This window comes from Microcebus murinus, chromosome 24 (assembly GCF_040939455.1).
Source record: "Microcebus murinus isolate Inina chromosome 24, M.murinus_Inina_mat1.0, whole genome shotgun sequence".
Taxonomy (NCBI): Eukaryota; Metazoa; Chordata; class Mammalia; order Primates; family Cheirogaleidae; genus Microcebus; species Microcebus murinus.
This window is the reverse complement of record NC_134127.1, coordinates 15,986,670-16,009,962: the sequence shown is the minus strand read 5'-3', so window position 1 is coordinate 16,009,962 and position 23,293 is coordinate 15,986,670. Positions and strand designations below refer to the sequence as shown.

The 23,293-nt window shown below is 38.9% G+C and overlaps 1 protein-coding gene across 2 annotated transcripts in view; it reads right to left on the bottom strand.

The window, feature by feature from the left end:
- Positions 1–4,724: 4,724 nt before the first annotated feature.
- The window catches only part of SLC7A2 (solute carrier family 7 member 2), a 63,994-nt gene continuing 45,425 nt past the window's right edge, over positions 4,725–23,293 (bottom strand). The window contains exons 4-12 of one of the 2 annotated variants that reach the window (XM_012785007.2): positions 21,749–21,914; positions 21,160–21,293; positions 19,567–19,789; positions 17,413–17,552; positions 14,018–14,120; positions 12,900–13,105; positions 11,664–11,830; positions 10,777–10,885; positions 4,725–9,862 (exon numbers count right to left, since the gene is read on the bottom strand). In XM_012785007.2, the coding sequence (XP_012640461.1) occupies positions 9,666–9,862; positions 10,777–10,885; positions 11,664–11,830; positions 12,900–13,105; positions 14,018–14,120; positions 17,413–17,552; positions 19,567–19,789; positions 21,160–21,293; positions 21,749–21,914 (1,445 nt within the window). In that variant the 3' untranslated portion in view covers positions 4,725–9,665. Of the gene's footprint in view, positions 9,863–10,776; positions 10,886–11,663; positions 11,831–12,899; positions 13,106–14,017; positions 14,121–17,035; positions 17,173–17,412; positions 17,553–19,566; positions 19,790–21,159; positions 21,294–21,748; positions 21,915–23,293 lie in introns of both variants that reach the window. The other variant, XM_075997192.1, reaches the window with a different exon arrangement.

Here is a 23,293-nt window from a genome sequence, read left to right as displayed (position 1 = left end):
CTTCACTCATCCGACAAGGTTTAGTACAGACCTCATCTCCTCTCGCTGAGCACTTGTTAATCTCCATAAAAAGTGTTCTGATTATGATTGCACTGAGTTTATGTCTTGGGGAAGAATGGGCTATATTTATACTACCGAGTCTTCCAATCCAGGAATGTCATAATGTTATGGATGTTTTCATTTATTCAGGTCTTCTTTTATAGACCCATGACATTTTTCTAATTGGCTAATGCTGGTATTTAGACAACAATTTTGGGTTCTGCATTTCCAACTCGCTTTTCTATCAAATACACTTTAGCTAAATTTGGTGTGTATGTGTGTGTGTGTGTGTGTGTGTGTGTGTACATATACATAAATTTGGTGTGTGTATATGGTCATATAGTTAAACACTTATACAGCTATAGAGTTACAAAGTTGTATTTTTTCCAGGTAAGTCTTATTTTTTCCATGTAAGCTTAATAATTATTAGGCTTATTTCTCATTTTTGCTTGTTTATACATTTGTTTTGCCATTGTGAATTAAAATTTTCCCCGTTGCCTTTTCAAACTGGTTAACGTTGGTATATAGAAAACAATCTTGGAATTCTATTTCCCAAGCCTCTTCTATATCACATACACTTTAGCTAAATGCAGACACATGACACTTATCCTAGATTTGTGTTATGGGCTGAGGTGTGTCCCCCCCAAAAAAAATTTATTTGCTGAAGTCCTAACCTGCAGTGCCTCAGAATGTGACTGTATTTGCAGGTAGGGGCTTAAAAGAGGTAATAAAATTAAAATAAGGTCTCATTAGGGTGGGCTGTAACCCAATTTTGGTATCCTTAAAAGAAGAAGCGATTTGGATGCGGACACAAGCAAAGAGGGAAGACCAAGGCCATCTCAGAGCCAAAGAAAGAAGCCTCAGAGTGAATCATTTCTGCTGACACTTTAATCTCAGACTTCCAGCCTCCAGAACTGTGAGAAAATACTTTTCTGTTGTTTAAGTAGCCCTAGCAAACTAATAGTGGGGTCTGTATTAGGATAGGAGCAGGAATTATGAGAAGTATAGGAAGTAAATTATGAGAAGTATAAGAAGGGGCTTTCTATTTAATCACAAGGCTTATTATCCCTGAATGAAACAATCTCAAGATGACTTTCAGTTTGAAAAATAAAACTGCCAAAGCTGTGGGGGATTTTTGTTTCCTTTTCTTTTTTTCAAAGCTGTGTTTTTAATGGGTTTGATTTCACTATAAAAATCATGTGCTTCATCTCTAGAGTAAGAAAGAATTTTATTATTAGAATCTCTATGTTTATCTTTTCCATTTTGCCTCCAACAAATGCTACAATGTTGGCCAATTAAAATAAGCGCTATCTTGTAGCTCTAACTCTAGTACAACTTGAAGCCTGGTTTTCTAAGTCCTGGTAAATCTTTCGTATGTTTAGCTTGTATCCGGTCACCTTAACGAACACTCTTATTAGTCTAAATAGTTTTCCGTTGATCTCTTAGGTTTCTAGATAAATGATCATGATACCTGCAACACCCATTTTTTGTGTGTGTTTATTAGCTGCTGCCTGTCTGCTACCTCTGCCTCACTCTTGCATTAGCCTTTAGTGTTTATAATCCACTGACCCCTAACTCCAGGAAACATAGAGTGGTTCAGGGATAGAACAGCCCAGGGAATCCACGCCTCTCCTGAATCACCTACTTCCTTATGTGGGAAGAGAGGAAGATGAAAACACAGAAACACCTTGTAAAAGTGGTATCCAGGGACTCACTATCACTTTTGGGAGGGCAGAGTATTATCTGAGTGGCCATGCTTTATTATCTTTCTCTGAAGAGCGATGGCCACGGTTCCTTGCATTGGCTTAACAAATGGGGAGTTGCAAAGAAAAGAGGAGAATAGCAGAGGGAGAAGTAAAAAATCAGGAGTGGAAGAGTGAGAGAACTGAGTGTGATTCAGGATTCAGGGGTGGTGGGGGAAAGGCTGCATTTGTAGACCTAGGTCTACAAAAGTGTATTTCTTTCCATTTTCCTTAGAAGCACAAGCTGGTATACAATGTGTATCTGATGGATGAAAAGGTCACAGTGAGATTTCAGTGCTTCCATTATGATTTCCTTGTTTGTAAATTATTTTACCTATAAAATTTTCACTGTAAACTTTAATGAATGGTGGTTTTCAATGACTACTCAGCAGTCCTAGAAAAATCTCCATACTCCTTTGCCCTCACTACTTTTTTCCCCTTTTCAAAGGAATCAATACTATCAGGAATTTATTAGGTAAGCAAAAACAAAAAACAAATCAGCCAATATTTTGGCCATCCTTTCCCCATCCCCAAGAACATTTAACTTCTCTAACTTGTCTCCATTAACTATATAAATATAGTCAAGATGAATTTTTTTTTTTTTTACAAAAAAGAGTGCTTCAAGATTTTAGCAGGAGCTAACTTTAGTAGTTTTAAATATGACACTCCCTGAAAACTACATTCTAATAGAAATGCCAGACATTTTTGATGATCCCAGAGCCACTCATCAAGAGACACCATAGGGTGAGGCAAGGATCCTGGAAACTTTAGTCTACTTAAAATCAACGAGGCAAAAGAAATCACCTTCCTAGCTCCAGAATACAACATGTTGTTAGTACGGGGTCACCTATTCATTAGTTGCCAGAGCAATTCTAAGTGGCAATGGAAGGAAGGCACAATTCAAAGCTGAAATGTAAAATAGGAGACATGTGACTTAAGACTTTCAGTCCTTCCTCTGTTCTTTCTCTTTACTTAATCCCCTCCCCCACAATGATCTCTCATCTATTTGCTTTCCCCTGCTTACTTGCTGTAAATGCTCTTTTTGGAAAGCATTTACTGTCAATCCTCATACCTTCATGCCAATTTAAATCAATACTTCTGCCAAAAACATTGGTATTTTAAGCCTGATTTTTACCAGGACAGTGAAACCCTTGGTCCTTGCATGAAGAATTATCAGGTATCGATGACCAGTCAAGAAAAGATTCTGGTGACTTATCGACTCACTCATTGGGGAACCCCAGAATCCTGAACCATGACAACGCTGTAGTGTTTGTAGGTTAAGGGACCCAGAGCCCCAAAACTGGCTTGCTTCCCACTGGGGAGATTTGGGGCCACCCTGGGTAGTGCAGTCCCTATCTTATTTTCCTCTGCCTGTTGACTGCTCCAATCTTAGTAGAGTAACAAAGACTCTTTACCCGGGATTTGTGACATCTGATATCTCTGGTACCTAAAAGTATATAAGAGGTGGCTACCAAGGAAGGTTCCTGCTACTAGGAAGGTTCACTTAAGGAAATCAGTATTGAGTTCAGTTTCTTTCTAGATAGTTCCACCTATACTTTGACCTACTTTAAAAGACAAATTGAGATAATGTGATGAGAGTTATTTTTTGTATGTCTGAGAATTTTTTGAGATATTTTATGAGATGACATGAATCATTCTTTCCACACAGACAAATGGAACTTCTCATTGTAATCCCTTAGCAATCCATGGGCTTTGAGCCCTTAGCCCAAAAAGGAAACCTCTCTATGGTCATCTTTAAACACTAAGGAAATCATGTTCCCACTTCCAGGGGCTCCTGGTTGGACCCACAGCCCAGACAGAGCTTCTGGGGGATTAATTCCTTCTGGTGATCTCACGGTGCCAGAGCAAAAGGTGGAGCACCAAAATCCAGAGCTGCAATTCTAACCAAGCCAACAATTAAATTGTTTTAGCCTTCCACTTGGCAAATAGCTATTTTAGCCTGGGTTTCAGTGCTGGCTAAATTGACCGTATTAAAGTTTTAAAAATGCAATATGCTCTCTCCAATTTACTAGAATCAATAGGAACTAACTATATACGCAAAGACATTTCAAAATTAAACAAGCTAATTCGGCCAGGTGCAGTGGCTCATGCTGTAATCCCAGCACTCTGGAAGGCTGAGGCAGGAGGATTGTTTGAGGCCAGCCTGTGCAACACAGTGAGACCCCATTTCTACAAAATATTAAAAAACTAGCCAGGCGTGGTTGTTCATGCCTGTGGTCCCTGCTATTCGGGAGGCTGAGGCAGGAATTCGAGGTTATAGTGAGCTAAAGTCATGCCACTGCCCTCTAGCCTAGGCGACAGAGCAAGACTCTGTCTCAAAAACAAACAAAAAACCAGAAGCGGAAAAAAGCAAGCTAATTCAAGAGATTTGTAATTTTAAATAACTTAGAATCATATTAAAAAGCTCTCTGACTTCTCCCTCATCAGAGGGTAGAAATAGTTGAAGTTAATAAATGTTTGTTTGCTATAGAGAAAAATGTCTTACATATAACTGATCACTAATTATCAAAGGCTATGATACAATGAGTATTTGAGGAGCTTCTTTCAGATCAGAAGTGTCAAAGTGACTGGTTCACTAAATGGCAGTTGAAGTGGTAGGATCTCAGATGTGTGATCCCAGGGTGTCATGCTTCAGGAGCAACTGATATTTTCTGGAATGTTCCACGAGGATGAAGGGTATGTATCTCATGGTACTTGCTAGTCATACAGTTGGCCCTCGGCTGCCGGCTGAGTATTCTTACCAATATAATTGTTTCGATGTAGATTTTACTATACTCTGAGCTTTAAAAGTTTACAAACAAAAAAGAGTTTAAATAAGTATGGAACATATGCATTTGGTATGTGTGATACATATGCATGCTACATTATGACAAGTCATATTCAAATGTATTTTAAAAATACAGAGACACATCAGAAAGCACATTTTACAGTGGTCAAGCAGCAACAGTTTTTATTACAAATGCTAAAAAAGAACCCAACTTTGTCAGTAAAAAGGAATAATGATTATCATTTAAAACATTTGAATTTAAAATTACGTACTAAACAAAATAGTCTTTACATTCACACAGATCCAATGTCTTTGTTGGTTTTTACAGACATGTAATTTCTGTAGGGTTTTGGGCCCTGTGAACAGTTTCTATTAAGTACAATGATACAAAATAAAGCAATAGAACAACTGGGCACCCCCACTGGACAATGAAGATAAAGAGCTCTTCAGTCAGGTGTGGGCAATACAAGGCTCTTCACCGCCTGGGTCTTGGCCATACACGTTGCACAGCAAGGCTGTCTTGTCACTGCATGTGTGAGGACTGTGACAGGCCAGGCCCTCCTGTTCCAGTTCCAGGAATCAGCTACCCCTTCCATGAGTCATAGAGGTTCCTTGGTCCTTATTCATCTTGATCTACTCATGGGATACTGGGAAATGAAACTGGAGACCCCACACTATCTTGTTTCACTTGAAGTCTTTCACTTCTATCCCATCGTTCTAAGACCCCACCCAGGAAGGGTATCTTCGGATGCTCACACTTTGCAGGTTGCCTGACCCTGGCATCAGCCTGGGGTCCTGGTTATGATCCCCACAGGCTGTCAGTGGTCAGGGAAGGCTCTTTGAGGCCCAGAGACTGTGGTAGTGGCTTCAGCCATGGCGAACAGAAGCTAAGTATGGCGCTCCAGCACATAGCATTACCGATTGGGTGAAGCCATGACAAAATGCACTTGAAATCAGTAAGACTAAACTGTGTACATACAAACAAGAATGAATATTACAAAAAAACCAACAACCAAACCAATAACAATAAAAGCTCAGACTTCTCAGAATCCAGAAACCTATTTTAAAGTGTTTAAATATAACGGTACAAGAAAAAAAAAATCTCAGCTAAACAACAAAGTCAAGCAACCTTATTTTCACATCTACGTGACTAGAAAAAAAAATGACCTTTGCTGGCATTTATTTACTACATGAACTTCAGTACGTTTCCCCTTGACATTTAACAACATGTTGGAGAACTTTATAAAGTAGAAAAGTGTACAAAGAAGGCATTGTTTTGGCACTAGCAAAAAGGACAGTTAATCTCAACTCACCTCCCCAAATAACAAGAACCATGTAAACTTTAATAACCCATGATGTACATGCTAAACCCAATCTTTTAAAGTCCCATGGAAATTGTATTTTTGGTGTTAACTAACAATCACTTGAAACATATCAGGAGAAATCAATAAATAAAGCACAGGGAAGGGAGAGTGGGAATCTTGGCACAGTTTCATCCTGGGGTTTGTAGTCTTGGGACAATTTAGAAAATAATTTGATAAAAATAGACTCTAATCCAAAATATTCAAAGTGTTTTATTGAAAACAAATTTAACAACCACCTGCAAACACCCAGGACTTTGGAAATATTTTGGCTAATGTTTAAATTAAAAAATCCTTTATTCATAAAAATTAAAAGAAGAGAGGCTATCTTCTAAAAGAAGATAATCCTGCAAATGATATTTTCTATCAATTATGGTTGGTTATAGTAAAGTTCTGTATTTCAACATTACTATTTCTTTTATATCTATCCAGCTACGTATGTCTCAAATGATGTTTTAGTCTTAGTTTTTTTGATGTTTATCTCTGAGGAAAGTGTGATTAAGATAATCTGTATTTTAGTATATTTCAAAGGTTCCAACATAAGTTTTCCTCATAAATAGCATTGCCTTTAGGCCTTAATTCACAAGTCATTCTCTTTTTTGAGCGTATAAAATTAAGGTGCTAGTATGAGAAGTTCTCACTAACAAGGTTGAAAATGTATTTCTGAGGGTAAAAAAGGAAAGCAATTTAAGCTGCTTTTACTCAATCAGAATTATTATGATAAAAGAATGTGCATATGTATTCTTTAATTTCCGAAGATGACGTTATGTAAGTTTGACGGACCACTAGTCAAATCTACACAAAACATTTTGATAATTCTAAGAAAGTAAAAACAACATTTTTGTTCAAAAGATGATGAATTCAAAGGTAGGAATAGAGAAGTGCCAAAGAGCTAGTAGTACTGGCTTTGACTAAGAAACACAGACCAGGACAGATAAGTCAGAGAAAGTGTCGCAGAAACAAGTAAACAGTAATATCCAAATGTTTGCTGCCCCCACTCCATTTCAGATTATAAAGCACCTGTTATATGCACTAGGGTTTAGTGATTTCATATTAGAAACATTATAAATATTCTTAAGGAATCTATCTATGGAAAATATACATATAAAATTGCTATATGTTTTAAAATAGTTTAAAACCTAAAAAATTTGTATAAGCATATCTATCAACATAAAACATTAATTTTTCTCCACAATAGCTGGTTTTTTTTTTTACCCACATAGATATTATATCCAAAGCCCATCATGAACGCAACTTACTTATACACTGACCTTTGAAATACACACACACACACACATACACACACATGTATACTCACACATACATATGTAACTGTGTTTACAAACACATGCATCCATTTGAGTCTTCACAGGAAAAAAAAAATGCAGTCACTGCCAAAGCATCTTTTCATGATATTTGTGCTTGCAAAGTACTTTAAGGTGGAAAAATAACTTTTAACTAAATTCTGCTTCTAACTGAACACAGTAGGTATAATAGCTTTAGCTGCCTATCACACTCTAAACACATTTCTTGGTTTTGTTAAAGATTTAAATATTCATATATGAACTTGCTCACGTTCCCTGTGTGAAGGGCCCTATTTTAGCTTCTGGAATAAAAGGGGTTCTCAGGATCCTGCTGTGACAGCAAGGACTCATGATTGTGCCTACAGTCCTTACAAAAATATTTTACTCCTTGCTTTCCCAACTCCTTCTCCAGGAAAACGTGCAGCTTGAAAGAGAATTCTGGGCTTCAGATTTTACCACGCGCACCCTGGAAACTGTGGAATGTCAGTGATGAGTTCTGTGTCAGGGATGCTACAACACTAGCAGCCAGAAACCCAGGCTTTCTACCTGCTCGTGTGACATTTAGTCACAATAAACTCTTGGCTATTCAAAACAATTGCTTTTTAATGGCATCAACAAAATAACCGACCTCTTGGAACTACGAAGGGAAAAAAAACAACGCTCTCCTTGCCTTTGGATGATGCGGGTCAACTAGCATGCTTGGTAATGTTCGCCATGGTGTCCTGGAAATGTCACCCACATACTCATGTCGAGCCTCTGGCCTCATCTAGTGAACTGTTTAATTATTTGTACAAAAAATAATTGATGGGAAGTAAAACACACTACAGATAAATAGTCCATTGTTACAGAGCCCAAAAAAGTAAGATAGAGCAATTAGAAAATCTTACGTATAAAAATTTATTTACTCATATACAAAGGTTACTGTGTCCAGATAGCTTTAATTCCATTTGGTTAATTTTTTAGCTTGAAGTTTTAAGTAATGTCAACCAAATTATTTGCTTCCCCAACCATTGCTGGATCATTGCACAATACTGGAGCTTGTATTCACAGGCTTAGTGTGGTCATTTAAAAGTAAAAGGAATAAAAAGTGCTCAACAATTTGTGGGGGGCAGGGAAGAGGAAAAAAAACACCCCCAAATGTTTCCAAAAGAAACGTCAGAGGCAAATTAGATCTGAGCCCCTTAAATTGGGCCAAATGTCCCGTAACATCTGACTGGGCACTTTAATATATATCAGAATAGGGGAATTTTCTTAATCTTCCTTCATCTTTACCTCTTCTGTGTGTAGTAAAGATAAGAATTTGCTGTGGTAGCTGCTCACATCCAGGGCGAGATAAAACAAAAACAGCAACACAGGAGTGAACTCTGCCTGGTGAAGTTAACAAAACCTGAACTGTGATTTAGTTAATAAGTCATGGTAAAGGTATGAATCATTCCACCAACTGTGTGCTCTGGGAGGGTGTGTTGGCTTAAAATTTTAAGTGACTTTTTAAAAAAGGATGCTTGGTGTCTATTTATGCAAGCATGTGTTCTACTCTGAGATCTTCACTGTGGCCACTCGCACGAGCTCTCCGGCCCAGGAGAAAACCTTTACTGCTTAGTCTAAAGGGTCCCAAGGAGATCACAGCACCTCTCTCAAGTCCCTGAGTGGGCTGAGGGGGCACATCATTCACAGTAGGGGAAGGTCTCATCGATGAGGACCACTTATCTCAAAGACAAGAGTTCAAGGGATGGCAGCTGGTGACATGGAATTCTACTCCTATCCATGTACTATGACACAAGCTAACACTCCAGTTGGCTAAAGTTTTAGCAAACTATCCTACCCCACAGGAAAAAAAAAAAAAATCTGTACCACGCCCACTGTTGGCATTTACAACTTCCAGAAAAGGCTCCATCCTTACCCCTTCCTCTCACCTCTGACCAGTGACAGACGCCATGACACCGTGATGGGTAGCTACATTTTTAGCATGCTCGAAATGGACATGAATGAAGCCTAATATGGAAGAGCGACCACTATGTCTTCAACTAGCGGGGCCGCCAACAAAGCTTTTCTATTCGGGGATTCACCTCTATTTCAGGATGTGCAGTATATGCCATTGATGAATGACAACACTGAAAAAAAATGTAACACAGTAATAGCAAAATACCAACTCACTTCGAACATTCATGTTCCCAAACGTATACACGCATACATACGCACACACACACACTCCCACTATTTGGGGGATACTCATCACGGAGGAAAGAGCTCAGGTTTCCCGGGCACATAATTCACCATCTGGGGAGATGCTGTCCAGATGAGTAAGTACTACTCAGGGTGAACTATGTGTGCAGCACCCATGACGACCTAGCATGATGATGACATCCTGTCATGGTTTACTCAATGTAGGATATGTATGTTAAGACCGTGACCAGCTCAGCTCCTGCCAGCATTAGCATTCACTCGTCTTTTCATGGAATATGAAGGGTAAACTGAGATTTCTTTGGTGATGGTCATTTGCTGGAATGGCAGATTTCTCTTCTGTTGCTGCATTAATGTCGTCTGAATAAGCATCTTCACCATCATCTTCATCTCTCAGATTACCCTCCAGGCTGTGTCTAATGCCATAAGCAAAGTAAATCACGAAACCTTTTGGGGAAGGGGGAAAAAAAAAATCAATGTTTCAAGGTGTGTCAGGAGATGACTGTTTTAATGTGCAAATTTTAATACAGAACTTGATAGGGTTTTTAGTCTTCTCTGCCTGTGCTATTTTAGAAGATTAAAATGTAAACACAAGATACCCCACAGAAGGGCTCCTTGATAAATGTTTTCCTGGTAGAATGTGCTTCTTCATTTTTAAGATCCCAACTTTATAGAATATGTTTTTCTCTTAACAAGTTTTTTAGACAATGTTTATACAGGAAAAAAAATTATATTTATGTTCTCAAAACTCTATACCATACTATAAACAAAACGGCAAATGGGATAAAGTCTCAAATCACATCCTGAACACAAGTAGCGGAGAATCAGAGTCATGGCCAGATATTTTAGAAGGCATGCCCTGGATTGACAAAGGGGACATGGACATGACTCATACATGTCACTGTCACCAGGAGAGGCTAAAGAACTGTGAAAAAGCAACTGCTGATTGACAGCCACGCTGATTGTGTGTGGATTAGGAGGCAATGTGTTAGGTACCCTCTTAAGATAATTAGTTATATGTAGGCATTTTGCTGTGCTGTAGCTTTATTTTAGAAAATTGGTTGAGAGTTTTGGGTTGATATAAAATGTCTTTTTCTGGGCTTCATTTTTCTCACTTGCAAGTTGGAGAAAAATAGAACCTATGTGGTTCTACAGGATTACTGGGAGATTTGAATTAAAAAAGCTATTTGAAAACACCTTGGAAAGGTAGCACTTAGATGTTTTAAGCATTGGGAAAGGAAAAAACTATACAAAGCCTTTATTTCCAGGATGGGGAGGAGGATGCATTTCTCTCATCACAGCACGTGAACAGGAGAGAGAGAGGGCCAGAGTTCGGGAAGCTAACACCTTAGAAGACCTACCAAGTGCCATCCAAATGCTGAATCTGATCCAAGTGTCCGCACTCAACTGGACCATCAGGTATATGTTCACCAGGATGCTGAATGCCGGCAAAAATGGTAAGAATGGAACCTAAGGTGGAAAACGATCCTTTAGTGTGTATTCACGTTTTGAAAACACGTTCCCCCAATTATTTCAACATGATGGCAATTAATCTGACATACATACTTTCACACTATGTCAGTAACTGTATATTCCTGCAAAAAGGGCAACCGGAACAAAAACCATGCTTCCAGAGATCACCAAAAGGAGAATCCCATTTTATTTACTGAAGCTTAGGGCAATAGGAGATTTTTTCAACCTGCTAACACCTGCATCATCATCAAGGTAACATTGGTTCTGGGGTTTAGTTTCATTTGGGGTTTACTGGCTCAGTTCGGCCATCAACATGGCAAGCCTCCAGAACTCTGGACACACGTGTATCCCAGCGGGTACTTCCAGGAAGCCCTCTTCAAGCCAAAACCTGCTCTGAGTTCAACTGGGACAGGATAACTTCAACTTGCAGGATAAAACCTTAAGAAAGGGCACTGGATTTCTAAAAATAAGATATTCTGCTTATTTTTCTGTTATGAATACAATAGATTATATAACAAGAAATTTGCATACTAATAAACATAATACTCCTGTGATGGGATCATACTCAAGTTTTTGACAAAGGCAGTAAGACACCCAACGTAGGGAGGACACGGTGACCACAAGGAACATGTCAAAGGATTCTGACACTCTCATTCACTGGTTAACTTCGGCAGAAGATTTCTTTTTTTTTTTTTTTCCTGGAAACAACTCCCCAGACGAACCTACAGAGAAGGTGCACGGAATGCTGCAGATCTCTCATCCTCACCACACGTACCATAAAGGCCACTTTCTGCTGGTTCTGGGGCTGCCTCCAGATGGCGAGGACCACGGCGGCGCAGAGCAGCAGGATGAGCGTGAGGAGCGCCAGGCTCCAGCCCTCCAGCCGGGCAATGGCCGGAACCCCGTAGGTGGTCAGGACACTCAGGCCCAGGATGAGAAACGCTGCCAGGGTGACAAGGACATAAAGCAAGGTCAGCACACGCGCTCAACTCAGGTCGCTCCGTTCAAACCTCAAGGTCTTTACGTATCTATTTTGCCAAATGCGAAGATTCTCCCTGACGACCTTTCTTCTTTTTCATCGCAGAAAGAAATTCCACGGTGGGATTGGAGATTTCGCCGATTTAGGACACTCATCCAGTTTACTCATCACTCTCCCCTCCTTAGAAGTCAGCCTCGTTCGTGGTGCTGCCATCTTGCTCTACCTGCCTGTGTGCCACCTGCGTCCTCATTTGTCACCCTCAGGCTCTATCACATGATGGATGGGATGCTACCGGGGTGGACACTTCCCTTTCTTTCCAATGGGAAATGGCAAGTCTGTCTATTTTAGGCTGCTGTAAATGTATATTAATGATACCACATGCTCTGCACCTTTTCTTTCTGTTGCAGAGGAATGATATCAGCACCCACTCAGCCTACCTCTGACCATCACATCTGTGTGAGGGGCCCCTCCTATCTGCCCTGGGAGAAACCTGCACTTCCCTAGCTTGTCACCAACGATTCTGTCCTGTAGACCCAGTGAGAGCAAGGACCGACCGGCTCTCTCGATCTCCCCACTGCTTAGCAAGGTGCCTGGCACATAGATGATGCTCAATAAACGTTGCTGAAAATATGACTCATTGTGTAACTGCGGGTGGGAAAACAAGGAATGTCTACATTGCCCCCCAATCCCATCGGGTTCCAGTTCAGTCACTGGTGCAGGTGTACTTGGCCTGGTGCTTCCACAGAGAGCACCCTGACAGCCGATGACATGGGCCAGCTTGTCCTGCTGCCACTCCCACCTTGGGGAATTTCTTCCTCTCTTTTTCAATTGTCGAGATATGATCAACTTATCCTGCTGGTACAAAGACGATCTCAACTACTAGTGACTCTTTAGGTGGCAATTTCAGGGTTCGGGTTGGTTCCTAACACATTCCAGGGAAATAGGAGACCCTCTGTCCCCTCTCGCACTGTACCAGCTCCAGCTACTCATGTCTTCTGGATCTTTACGGCGGATACAGGGAGAAAGACTTACCCAGGAATCCTACCAGGAAGCTCACGAGAGAAGACGACTGCTGCGTAGGCAGAAGGGAGGGGTTGAAGAGGCTCTGCAGGATGGACCCCTGTCCTTGCAGCATGGTGACCTGGGACTCGCTTTTCGAGGTGGCGCTGGGACATGCTTCCAGACCTTCCTTCTCAGGAGAATATTTGGGCTGCTCGTAAGATAAGCTGGGCTGGTACCTATCCCCAAATAAATGTTTGTGTCTTTAATCTCCAATAGACACTGGCCCAAATGAAACAAGCACCTACAACTCTAAGTAGGACGCCTCACAGAGTCACAGCGTGTGCTGGTAAATCAATACTTCTCATGCCTCCAGCCCCAGAACGTGCTGAGCCAGGCCACTGACCTTTCCAATAAAAGACCTGCAGCCACTTAATTTAGGAAGTTATATATTAGATGCAGAAGAAAGTTAAATTTTAGAGGGAGGCAACTGTGACAACAGAATGATGATTCTGAAATTATCTATGCCCATAGGTTCATGAAAGCAGCACAGAAACTCAATAACAAATAGCATAAAGTTAAATAACTTTAATATAGGTTAATTAAATAAGTTACTTAACTTGATGTTATATATAGTGTAGCTTTGTATTCTGAAACTGATATATTTCTCTGTATAATTAAATATCATTTTATTCACTGTAGAAGTGCCAGGAATACCTGTATCCTCATTTATTTAATCATGCTCCTGTTGACTGATATTCAGGTTAGTTCCATTTTTTTTTCACTATTGTAATCTACCTTTTCTATAAAGATCCTTTACATACATCTGTGTTTGCCTCTGATTAAATCTTTAGCATAAAATCTTAGCAGTTGAATACTGAGACAAAAAGTATAGTATTTTTAAGTGTCTTTACACAACATGAGAAGTTGCCTGTCACACAGAGTAGGCCAACCTGTCACTCATGATCAAACTGTATTTGATTCTTTGCAAAGAACCAAGTATGCTTCTTGCACTCCCATGGATGTTTCCATGGACCAGGCCTCACCTTGGTGAGACCGTTAGTTCCTGGAAAGCAAGGATGGTTAGTGCTCACTTTCTTCACTCCCTCTGCCCTACATGGCACACCCTGCAGAACCACCTGGCAACTCACCTGAGGATGAGAACACAGGCTGCGACCAGGGAGTAGGCCATGAGCGTGCCAATGGACATCATGTCCACGAGCACCTTCAGGTCAAACAGAAATGCCATCACAGCTATTGGGAAAACAAAAGAAAGTGAAGTGAATGGCCCAGGATGAAACTGCATACAGTTAATAACTTTCAAGTCAGGGACAACTGACAGATGTTTTGTTTTAGTGCCAAGGATAAGTTAAGCAAAGTATAGAAAAATATCTCTCTCACAGTAAGATGTTCTTTAGGTCCTACTGTTAATCAGACTTAAAAAGCCCTCAGCTCTCTAGTAAGTACAAAGCACATTCTACTTGATTACTTAAAAAATATTTGGCCTGACAAAGAGTGAAAATATTATATGACAGAATACTGTCCTTTGATGTTTCAGAAGAAAAACCTTGCTAGAAAACGTTAGCTAGCCAAAAACATTCGAACAGAAAGGGCTTTCATTGTGGATGTTATATAATCATTTAAATTCCCATATGCATTATGAGTTATAGCATAGACAACTCAAAATTATCTTCATTTTAAAAAAGTAAAATAAAATAATTTTCAATTAAGTTATGCTGTGGATGTAGGCTAAATTCTACTATGATTAAAACCACCCATTCCAGGTAGACTGACCATATCTGAGAAATCAATTTATAGTCCTGCACACCAAATCGAGATAATGTTAAAAAGCAAAATATACTTCAAACAGTTAAATAATACAACTTGTACCTAGCTATTGTTTTCTCCATTGAAACATCAAAGTAGTGATAATATTGACTTGAATTTACCACATAGTTTTCCCTATCATTGTAAGTAGATACTGTGTTCCATTTATATGGTATTCCAGATCTCTCTATGAACTCAATGATCTCATTTTATCTTCAAGTCAACGATCCTATGAGATGGGCTATTATTTAGTTTTAGCCATATAAAATGGCTGGTACTTGACTATTTTTGACCAAAAACCCCAGCAATTTCACATGGTTTAATCTAATAGGATTATGCCCATTTTATAGACAGGCTAATTTAGCAAGGCTACAAGTACTAGGTAAACACAGAGTTCCACCTCAACCAACATCCTGAGGGTCTTTCTACTACTTCTGCAGTATCACACTGTTTGTTTAAATACACTGCATGCTTCACTTTGAAAACTCTTCATTGCTAGTACACTTATGTATTAGATTATTAAAATTTCAGTAATTTTTTTTTTTTTAAGAATCACAGAGAGCCAAATAAGGTAGCCACGAGGGAAGAAAATAATGAATTATTCATACAAGCTCTCTGATCTAAGTTAAAAACAAAGAAAGTGAGGTATGGGAGTACAAAACTACAAAAAATATTTTAGAGTATTTTTAAAAAGTGGTCTATTATAATGACCTTCTTTTAATTATTAATTTTAATATCTTACTATAGTGCCAAATTAAATTCTTCCCGAATAAAGCAGAAGGATAAATTCTGAAATATAGAGTATTACTAGGCAAGTTTTTTTTTTAACTGGGAAAAAATAAGTTTTTATGCATTAAATAAGATGAGTGGTCCTTTGGCAAGACTATCTTTAATATCATAATGTATTGTTTAATAATAAAATGGGCTTGAGATCATTTAGCAAAACCTTCATTTTACGGGAGGCAGAAACTAAGTGTGAGAAAATAATTGATTTGACCTCCCAACATATGTCTAATAAAGTGCCAAATTTATCAGAGAATGCTTACAAAATGAACTGTTTAGACAAATACTTTCTGACCTTAAAAACAGCCCATCTTATACATAATGAAGCATTACCTTTCTCTAACCTAATTTCCCAACAATTCAGAGCCTACACAAAATTATCATTTTGGCCAGGATTTCTACTGCCAAGACGGTTTATCATTTTTTTTTTTTTTTTTTTTTTTTGAGACAGAGTCTCACTTTGTTGCCTAGGCTAGAGTGAGTGCCGTGGCGTCAGCCTGGCTCACAGCAACCTCAATCTCCGGGGCTCAGCGATCCTCCTGCCTCAGCCTCCCGAGTAGCTGGGACTACAGGCATGCGCCACCATGCCCGGCTAATTTTTTGTATATATATTTTTAGTTGGTCAATTAATTTATTTCTATTTTTGGTAGAGACGGGGTCTCGCTCAGGCTGGTTTCGAACTCCTGCGGTTTATCATTTTATCTCTAAAGCTTGCTAAAGTCTTTCTTTGGCTTCCTCTAACATGATCTTTAAGGCCACATTCTCTTGATCTATAGAATCTCTGAAGAGATTCGCCATTTCTGCATGGAGTAAGAATCTGGCCAAAGGCATTTTATACGGATGTTAAGATGTGCCAAGATGTAGGCAATCTGGACTTTCTGAACACAACATAAGTACCAAAACTGCTGGAAGGAAAAACAGATTCCCAATGGGGTTGGAGAGGACATATGTGTCAGTAACTCTTCAAGGACCATGATGGCCCAGGAAGGAGGGACACCCACCACACGGAGGGCAGTGATTACAAAGGCCAGGTATAAATTATCTTTGACATTTCTTATACTTAATTAAGAATGGGTAACAGCTTTTCAAAAATCCTACAGTCCTTTAGCAATATTCAACTTATACCCTGGACAAAATAAGAAAATATCAAATAATTATTTTAACATTAATATGTCAAAAATTAAATAATAAATGCTTTAATTACAATTTTATGCATCAATTAATAGCATTTTATGTGCTAGTTTTTTTCATTGGAAAAGCAATGCATGGTATTGAGTGAAGACCCATTACAACCCTTTGCACATCTGTTAGAAGCCCAAAAGGTTCAAATAACAAAACAGTAAAAAAAGAATCCCCAAATGGTCAATTAAGAATGAACTTCAGTACACCATCACCACCAGGATTTTCAGATGTTAATCCCAATGCTCATATGCTAATTAATCAGTGATTTTTTTTTTCTTAACTTACATGCATAGCATGCAGACCCTATTTATCAGTCCACGCATGCGAACAGAATGTTCCAGTCCAATGCTGAAGAAGCCTATGTTTGTAAAGCTTACCAGAAATGACCCCTGCAGTCAACGTGGCAGCAACTGGTGACTGCCTCTTACTCACTCTGGCAAGAAATCTAAACAGTAAACCATCCCGGGCCATCGCAAACATAATTCGGGGTAAAGGAAACATAGAGCCCATAAGACTAGAACAGAAAAATTCATAAGCCACATGTAAGTTATCTTAAGTATTCTTCTAGAAAGATATATACAGGCAAAGACAGTACACACTAAAGTGCAGAACCAAAACAATTCAAAATAGGAAACATTCTCAAAAAAGGTACTGGACTTCACGTACATCATAACAGAAAACCACCTTTCTACTTTTTCCAGAGTCCTGGATGACCAAGATCCCCTTTTCATAATAAAAGTCAACTCTCTCTCACCTGCCACTGCACCTGATGATAAAGTAGCAATTATTGGTGTCTTCGTTTTGGAATTGATTTGAGCTAGACATTTGAAAAGCAACCCATCCTCCGCCATAGCATAGATTACACGAGGCATTGGGAAAATGGATCCAAGAAGACTGAATAAAAAGCAAACACATGCAGTATGGCAAACACATTCATGCAAGGTTACATTCCAGAATTGAAATAAAGTAATTATATAAAATTCAGCATAACAGTTGTGATTATGAAGTATTACTATTTTTTAAATGCACTACGAATGGGCATTTAAAAATATTTGCTAATATTTTAACAAATATTGTGCTACTCATTATTCTGCTGCAGATATATTCCCAGCAAAATTATCAGACTAAAAACAATACTGCAAGTAATCTGTGTATGTACACAATTATTACAGAATTAAAACTAAGTAATTAAGAATTTACCAAAAAAAAAAAAAAGAAACAATTTCATTAAGATATTTTTAACGGCAATAATTCAGAAAATAAAATTCCTTAATTGATATGTAATTAAAGAAGAGATTAAGCAAATTTATTTCATAGTAACAATTATTTATAATTATATGCTTTTTGTATTTATTTTACCAATATTTTTTTCATATAGCCTGATCTTTGATCAGATTGGTAATAATTTCCAGCATGATATGATAATCAATGTAAGCAAACGTAAAAAAGATCATCTTATAGTAAATTTAGTACACAGAAGTAGCCACAATTGAAAGTAACAGTGACGTTTAGTATGACAATTTTTGCTTAAGATGTTGGAAATACTTTTGTTTACTGGCTACACCATTCCATATATTACTTAGTTGTGAGAAATAATGATTTAAGAGAAAACAAGTAAAATATTTTTATTTAGAAATCCATTTTCTCTGTTTTTTAATAAGGCTGGGTTCAGCTTGGCTACAAATGAATCTTTGTCCATCCCTTCTAAGGCCATGGTAGCATGGTACTGTCACAGTTCAGATTTCTGTAATTACTTGAAGCTATTCACAATAAACCTCAACACTAGAAGATGACTGAGAAACCAATAGGGTCTAATTGCTACTTAATATTATCTTGACTAGAGAATAAAAGAGACTTAGAGGGAAAAAATAAGTTAGGGTTAATGAATTATATTAAAAGATTTCTTTGTTTAATTTCAGACTTTCAGAAAATTACTTTCCCTTTAATAAAATACGTGATCAGGCAAAAAGATTAATTTTCCCTTTGTACGAATATTCTATCATATGGCCCAGTACAACCCTAGAATGAAATACCTTGCTTATGATCCTATGTTCATTTCAAATAAGTAGCTTGGGAAACGTGAGAAATGAGTTCTAATGTATTAAAACTAGCAGCTACCGAAAATCTGAACATTTGAGATCCAACTACCTTTTTCTTTTCACATAGATTTTGAGTGAATTTCCACCATTACAAATGATCATTTCTGTTTCTAGACAGAAATGTCTAGAAATCAAGACATTGATTTCTAGTTCACTCTAGTTCACTCACTGATTTCTAGTTTCACTCATTGAAATCAAGTTTACTCCGATTGGTGGTGAGAGGAAAAACTGGCAGAATTTCCCAATAAAAAACACATTATATATAAAAAAGACACAGCACATGGCTTCCATGCACACGGATGCAGTATTGCTTGAACAGACAGCAGCTAAGGTAAGTCTGCACATATGGTCTGATACAGGATGGCTGTAGCACTGTGAGTCACACCAAAGCCAGTGAAGCAGCATATCAGGATAAACACCCTAAAGTTTTATAATATACATGTATGTGAATATGTGTGATGAATGTGTGTGTGTGTGTATGTGTGTGCGTACCAATGCCGTATATATTTCTACTGAAGCTTGGACCATCATTATCTTGAAAAACTGCCTCTTAACTGATGTGGGGGCAGGTAGTTTCTATAAACACTTAAGATTTTTATATGGCAATTCTTTTTTTTTTTTACCAAACCAGATCTAGGATATATGGCCATTTTGAGTAATCTGAACACAAATCCATTGAACACATAGTTGCATAATATACTCCTTTATATTAGGATATTTTAAAAACATACAAAGGCAATTTTTTAGACACTGACTACATTTCGTAGGAACCCAAACAGCCCCTGCCCCCCAAAGGCAGCGCAATGTACCTTGTTGACAAGGCGCAGAGGGAGCCAGCGGCCACAACGTATTTGGCAGGACCCCAGCCTACGTATTCAAATGCCACAGGAAGGGGACTTTTCTCGTCCAGGAGGTAATATGGCATCATAAGCGTTAAAGCTGCAGAGACCCCAAAATAGGCCATAAAGCAAACAAGCAATGAAGTCACGATTCCAATGGGAATAGCTCTCTGGGGATTCCGGACCTCTTCACCTAAGGAAAAATAAACAAAAGATTTGCCATGTGTAATACAACACTCATAGGTAAAGAACTTATTTTGTATGGCATTCTTCCTCTTCTCCATGATAATTCTTCTCTGTCTTTGTCCCTTCTGTTTCCTTAGCTTGATCCATCTATTTTATATGAAATTTCCTTTCTTCTTGAAAGTACCTTGCTATTGCATAAAAATCTAATTTCCAGAGGGAGAAGAAAAGGAAGAGTCACACAAGTCAGTTTTTTGGTTCCAGGCAAAAACAAAAAACAAAAAACCCTGTAACATACCAGCAATATGAAGTGTATAGGGATAGGCTAGCAGTCTGGATCCATTTGGAGAATGATTCACCCACAGAGATTACACAACTGCTGTGGCATTCTTTAGGCCCTTAAATATGGAGCCTTCACATTAACTTATTTCATCTATTTATACAAAACTCTACTTTCAATTTTTAAAAAATCAGTAACCTCTTAGTAAGATTTAGCATTTGAAGGACCCAAACCATGGTCAATTATAAGGTCACACAATGATATAAACCCACAAGAAGCACCCAGAGAGTGATTCTGGCATGGTTATTTGTTGTAAAGGGTAAAGAGGAAAGAATTGGCATGATTTATTTTGTCCAACTAAAGAAGAAACAATTTAAGAACATGACCATCCTTTGTTATTCACTGCAACAGCACTTCCAGATGGAAGGTTAAGGATAATAATTATGACTAACATTTATAAAGTAGTCAATAGGTTGCAAAGTATTTTTCTTTTTTTTCTTTTATTTTTTTGATACAGAGTCTCACTCTGTTGCCCAGGCTGGAGTGCCCTGGCGTCAGCCTCGCTCACAGCAACCTCAAACTCCTGGGCTCAAGTGATCCTACTGCCTTAGCCTTCCGAGTAGCTGGGACTACAGGCATGCACCACCATGCCTGGCTAATTTTTCTATATATTTTAGTTGGCCAATTAATTTCTTTCTATTTTTAGTAGAGACAGTGTCTCGCTCTTGCTCAGGCTGGTTTTGAACTCCTGACCTTGAGTGATCCATCCGCCTGGGCCTCCCAGAGTGCTAGGATTATGGGCATGAGCCACCGCGTCCGGCCAGTATTTTTCCTATGTATTATTTTAGGTAATCTTCATCATATCTGAGGAGTAGGTACTGCTCTCCCAAATCTACCAATGTGGAAACCAAGGCCCAGAGAGTTTCGCTAAGTTTCTTCTTGAGCATATACAGTAGGTATCACAGCTGGGTCTGGAGCTAGTGCCCTTCTTACCCCAAATCCCTCTCCCTTTCCTGGACCCTCTGGCTGCCACACATCAGTACGCATGTGGGACAAGGAACACCTTTCCCTTCTATGCAGAACCAAGACGCCACTCTTACCAGTTGTTGCAATGCAGTCAAATCCCACAAAGGCATAAAAGCAAGTCGCAGCACCAGCCAGAGTTCCTGCAAAGCCATAAGGCATAAAGCCACCAGCCCCATAGATACTTGTTCCATTTTCAGAAGGCGGCTCTCTGAGGAAGAGAACAAACACAATGGAAAGTCATTTTCATAGGCAACTGTTCCTTCTGGTGATTTATCACAAACTATGTCCTGGAAAGGCTGTTGTATTCATCAGCCCTTTGAAGCTGGTGTATATAAAACTAAAACCTTATTCTTTCATCCCCTCCTGGGGAATGTGGTGGTGTCCCTAACAATGACCCTCTTGTGTCAACAACACCCAATTAGAGCTTGATCCATAGCATGTGCAGACGGCTCAGACCCCCTCTGGCTGGAACCCCAGCCTTCCAAACCCTTGTGTCTGGAAGGAGCACAGGGAGAGGAGTATTTAGAATGGAACAGCCCCTAAGAAAGGTCTCAAAAGCAAAAAGTTTAGGAAGCATGTTATAGACGAAAATTTTCACCTACGCGCTTTAAAAATGTAACATTAAAAAAGAGAGAGGAGGGGAACGAAAATCAGATATCGTACCTGGCACTTGCTGATATATTTTTGAGAAACTCTTCACTAATCTTCCAGTTTGCCACATTTCCTTTCACAAACCCAGCAACCATAACAAAGAGAAGGACCAGGATATTAACAGCTGTGAAGATTTTATTCACCCAAGCAGATTCTTTTACTCCGAAAGATAAAAGGCCTATGGAAAAAGAAAGGAAAGGATATTTCAATTTTTTACCTAAGTTTTAGGAAAGGCAATGGCATCGTGAGGCAAATAGAGGGCTTTCAGATATGATTTCATCAGCATCCATTTATTTAACTCCCATCCACCCATTTCTGTTGCCAGTTTTTACTCATTAGTCACCTAATCATGAAAATACTTCTTCTGGAACACAACCAATTTGATTTCAGAAGGCTGATCGTGCTCAGAGTCAGAAGATACCACATTTTGTAAGAAACACATCAATCTAGTAACTTTGACCATTATTACTCATGATAGGTATGTCTAAAGTAACAATTTTAATGAATTGCTGTTCTAAAAAACCATTTCGAATTTTATGGTTGTGAACTATTTTAAGTAAAAGCTCAAACAGGCCGGGCGCTATGGCTCACGCCTGTAATCCTAGCTCTTGGGAGGCCGAGGCGGGCGGATTGCTCAAGGTCAGGAGTTCAAAACCAGCCTGAGCAAGAGTGAGACCCCGTCTCTACTATAAATAGAAAGAAATTAATTGGCCAACTGATATATATATAAAAAAAAATTAGCCGGGCATGGTGGCGCATGCCTGTAGTCCCAGCTACTCGGGAGGCTGAGGCAGAAGGATCACTCAAGCCCAGGAGATTGAGGTTGCTGTGAGCTAGGCTGACGCCACGGCACTCACTCTAGCCTGGACAACAAAGTGAGACTCTGTCTCAAAAAAAAAAAAAAAAAAAAAAAAGCTCAAACATATGTCTGCCATGTATTTACTGAACATACAGACAAAACTAATTCTTCCATTGTGCTAAAAAGTGCTTTGTTAAATCTATTCTCATTTTAATAGCTTTTTTACATTCTGATTGTAAAAGTAATTTATTTCCTATTCAAGCAATTTGCAGAATTAATACAAAGAAGTACAAAGAAGATAAAGATCAACTGTAGTCTCTCCTCCAGAATTCTGCACATAAAAACACATAAACAGGCTGGGCGTGGTGGCTCATGCCTGTAATCCTAGCACTTTGGGAGGCCGAGGCGGGCGGATTGCTCAAGGTCAGGAGTTCGAAACCAGCCTGAGCGAGACCCCGTCTCTACCAAAAATAGAAATAAATTAATTGACCAACTAAAAATATATATACAAAAAATAGCCGGGCATGGTGGTGCATGCCTGTAGTCCCAGCTACTCGGGAGGCTGAGGCAGGAGGATCGCTGAGCCCCGGAGATTGAGGTTGCTGTGAGCTAGGCTGACGCCACGGCACTCACTCTAGCCTGGGCAACAAAGTGAGACTCTGTCTCAAAAAAAAACAAAAAAAAACCACATAAACATATTTTCATGAGAGCCATTATATGACCTTATTTTTAACAACTGCATCATCCTCTGCTATATT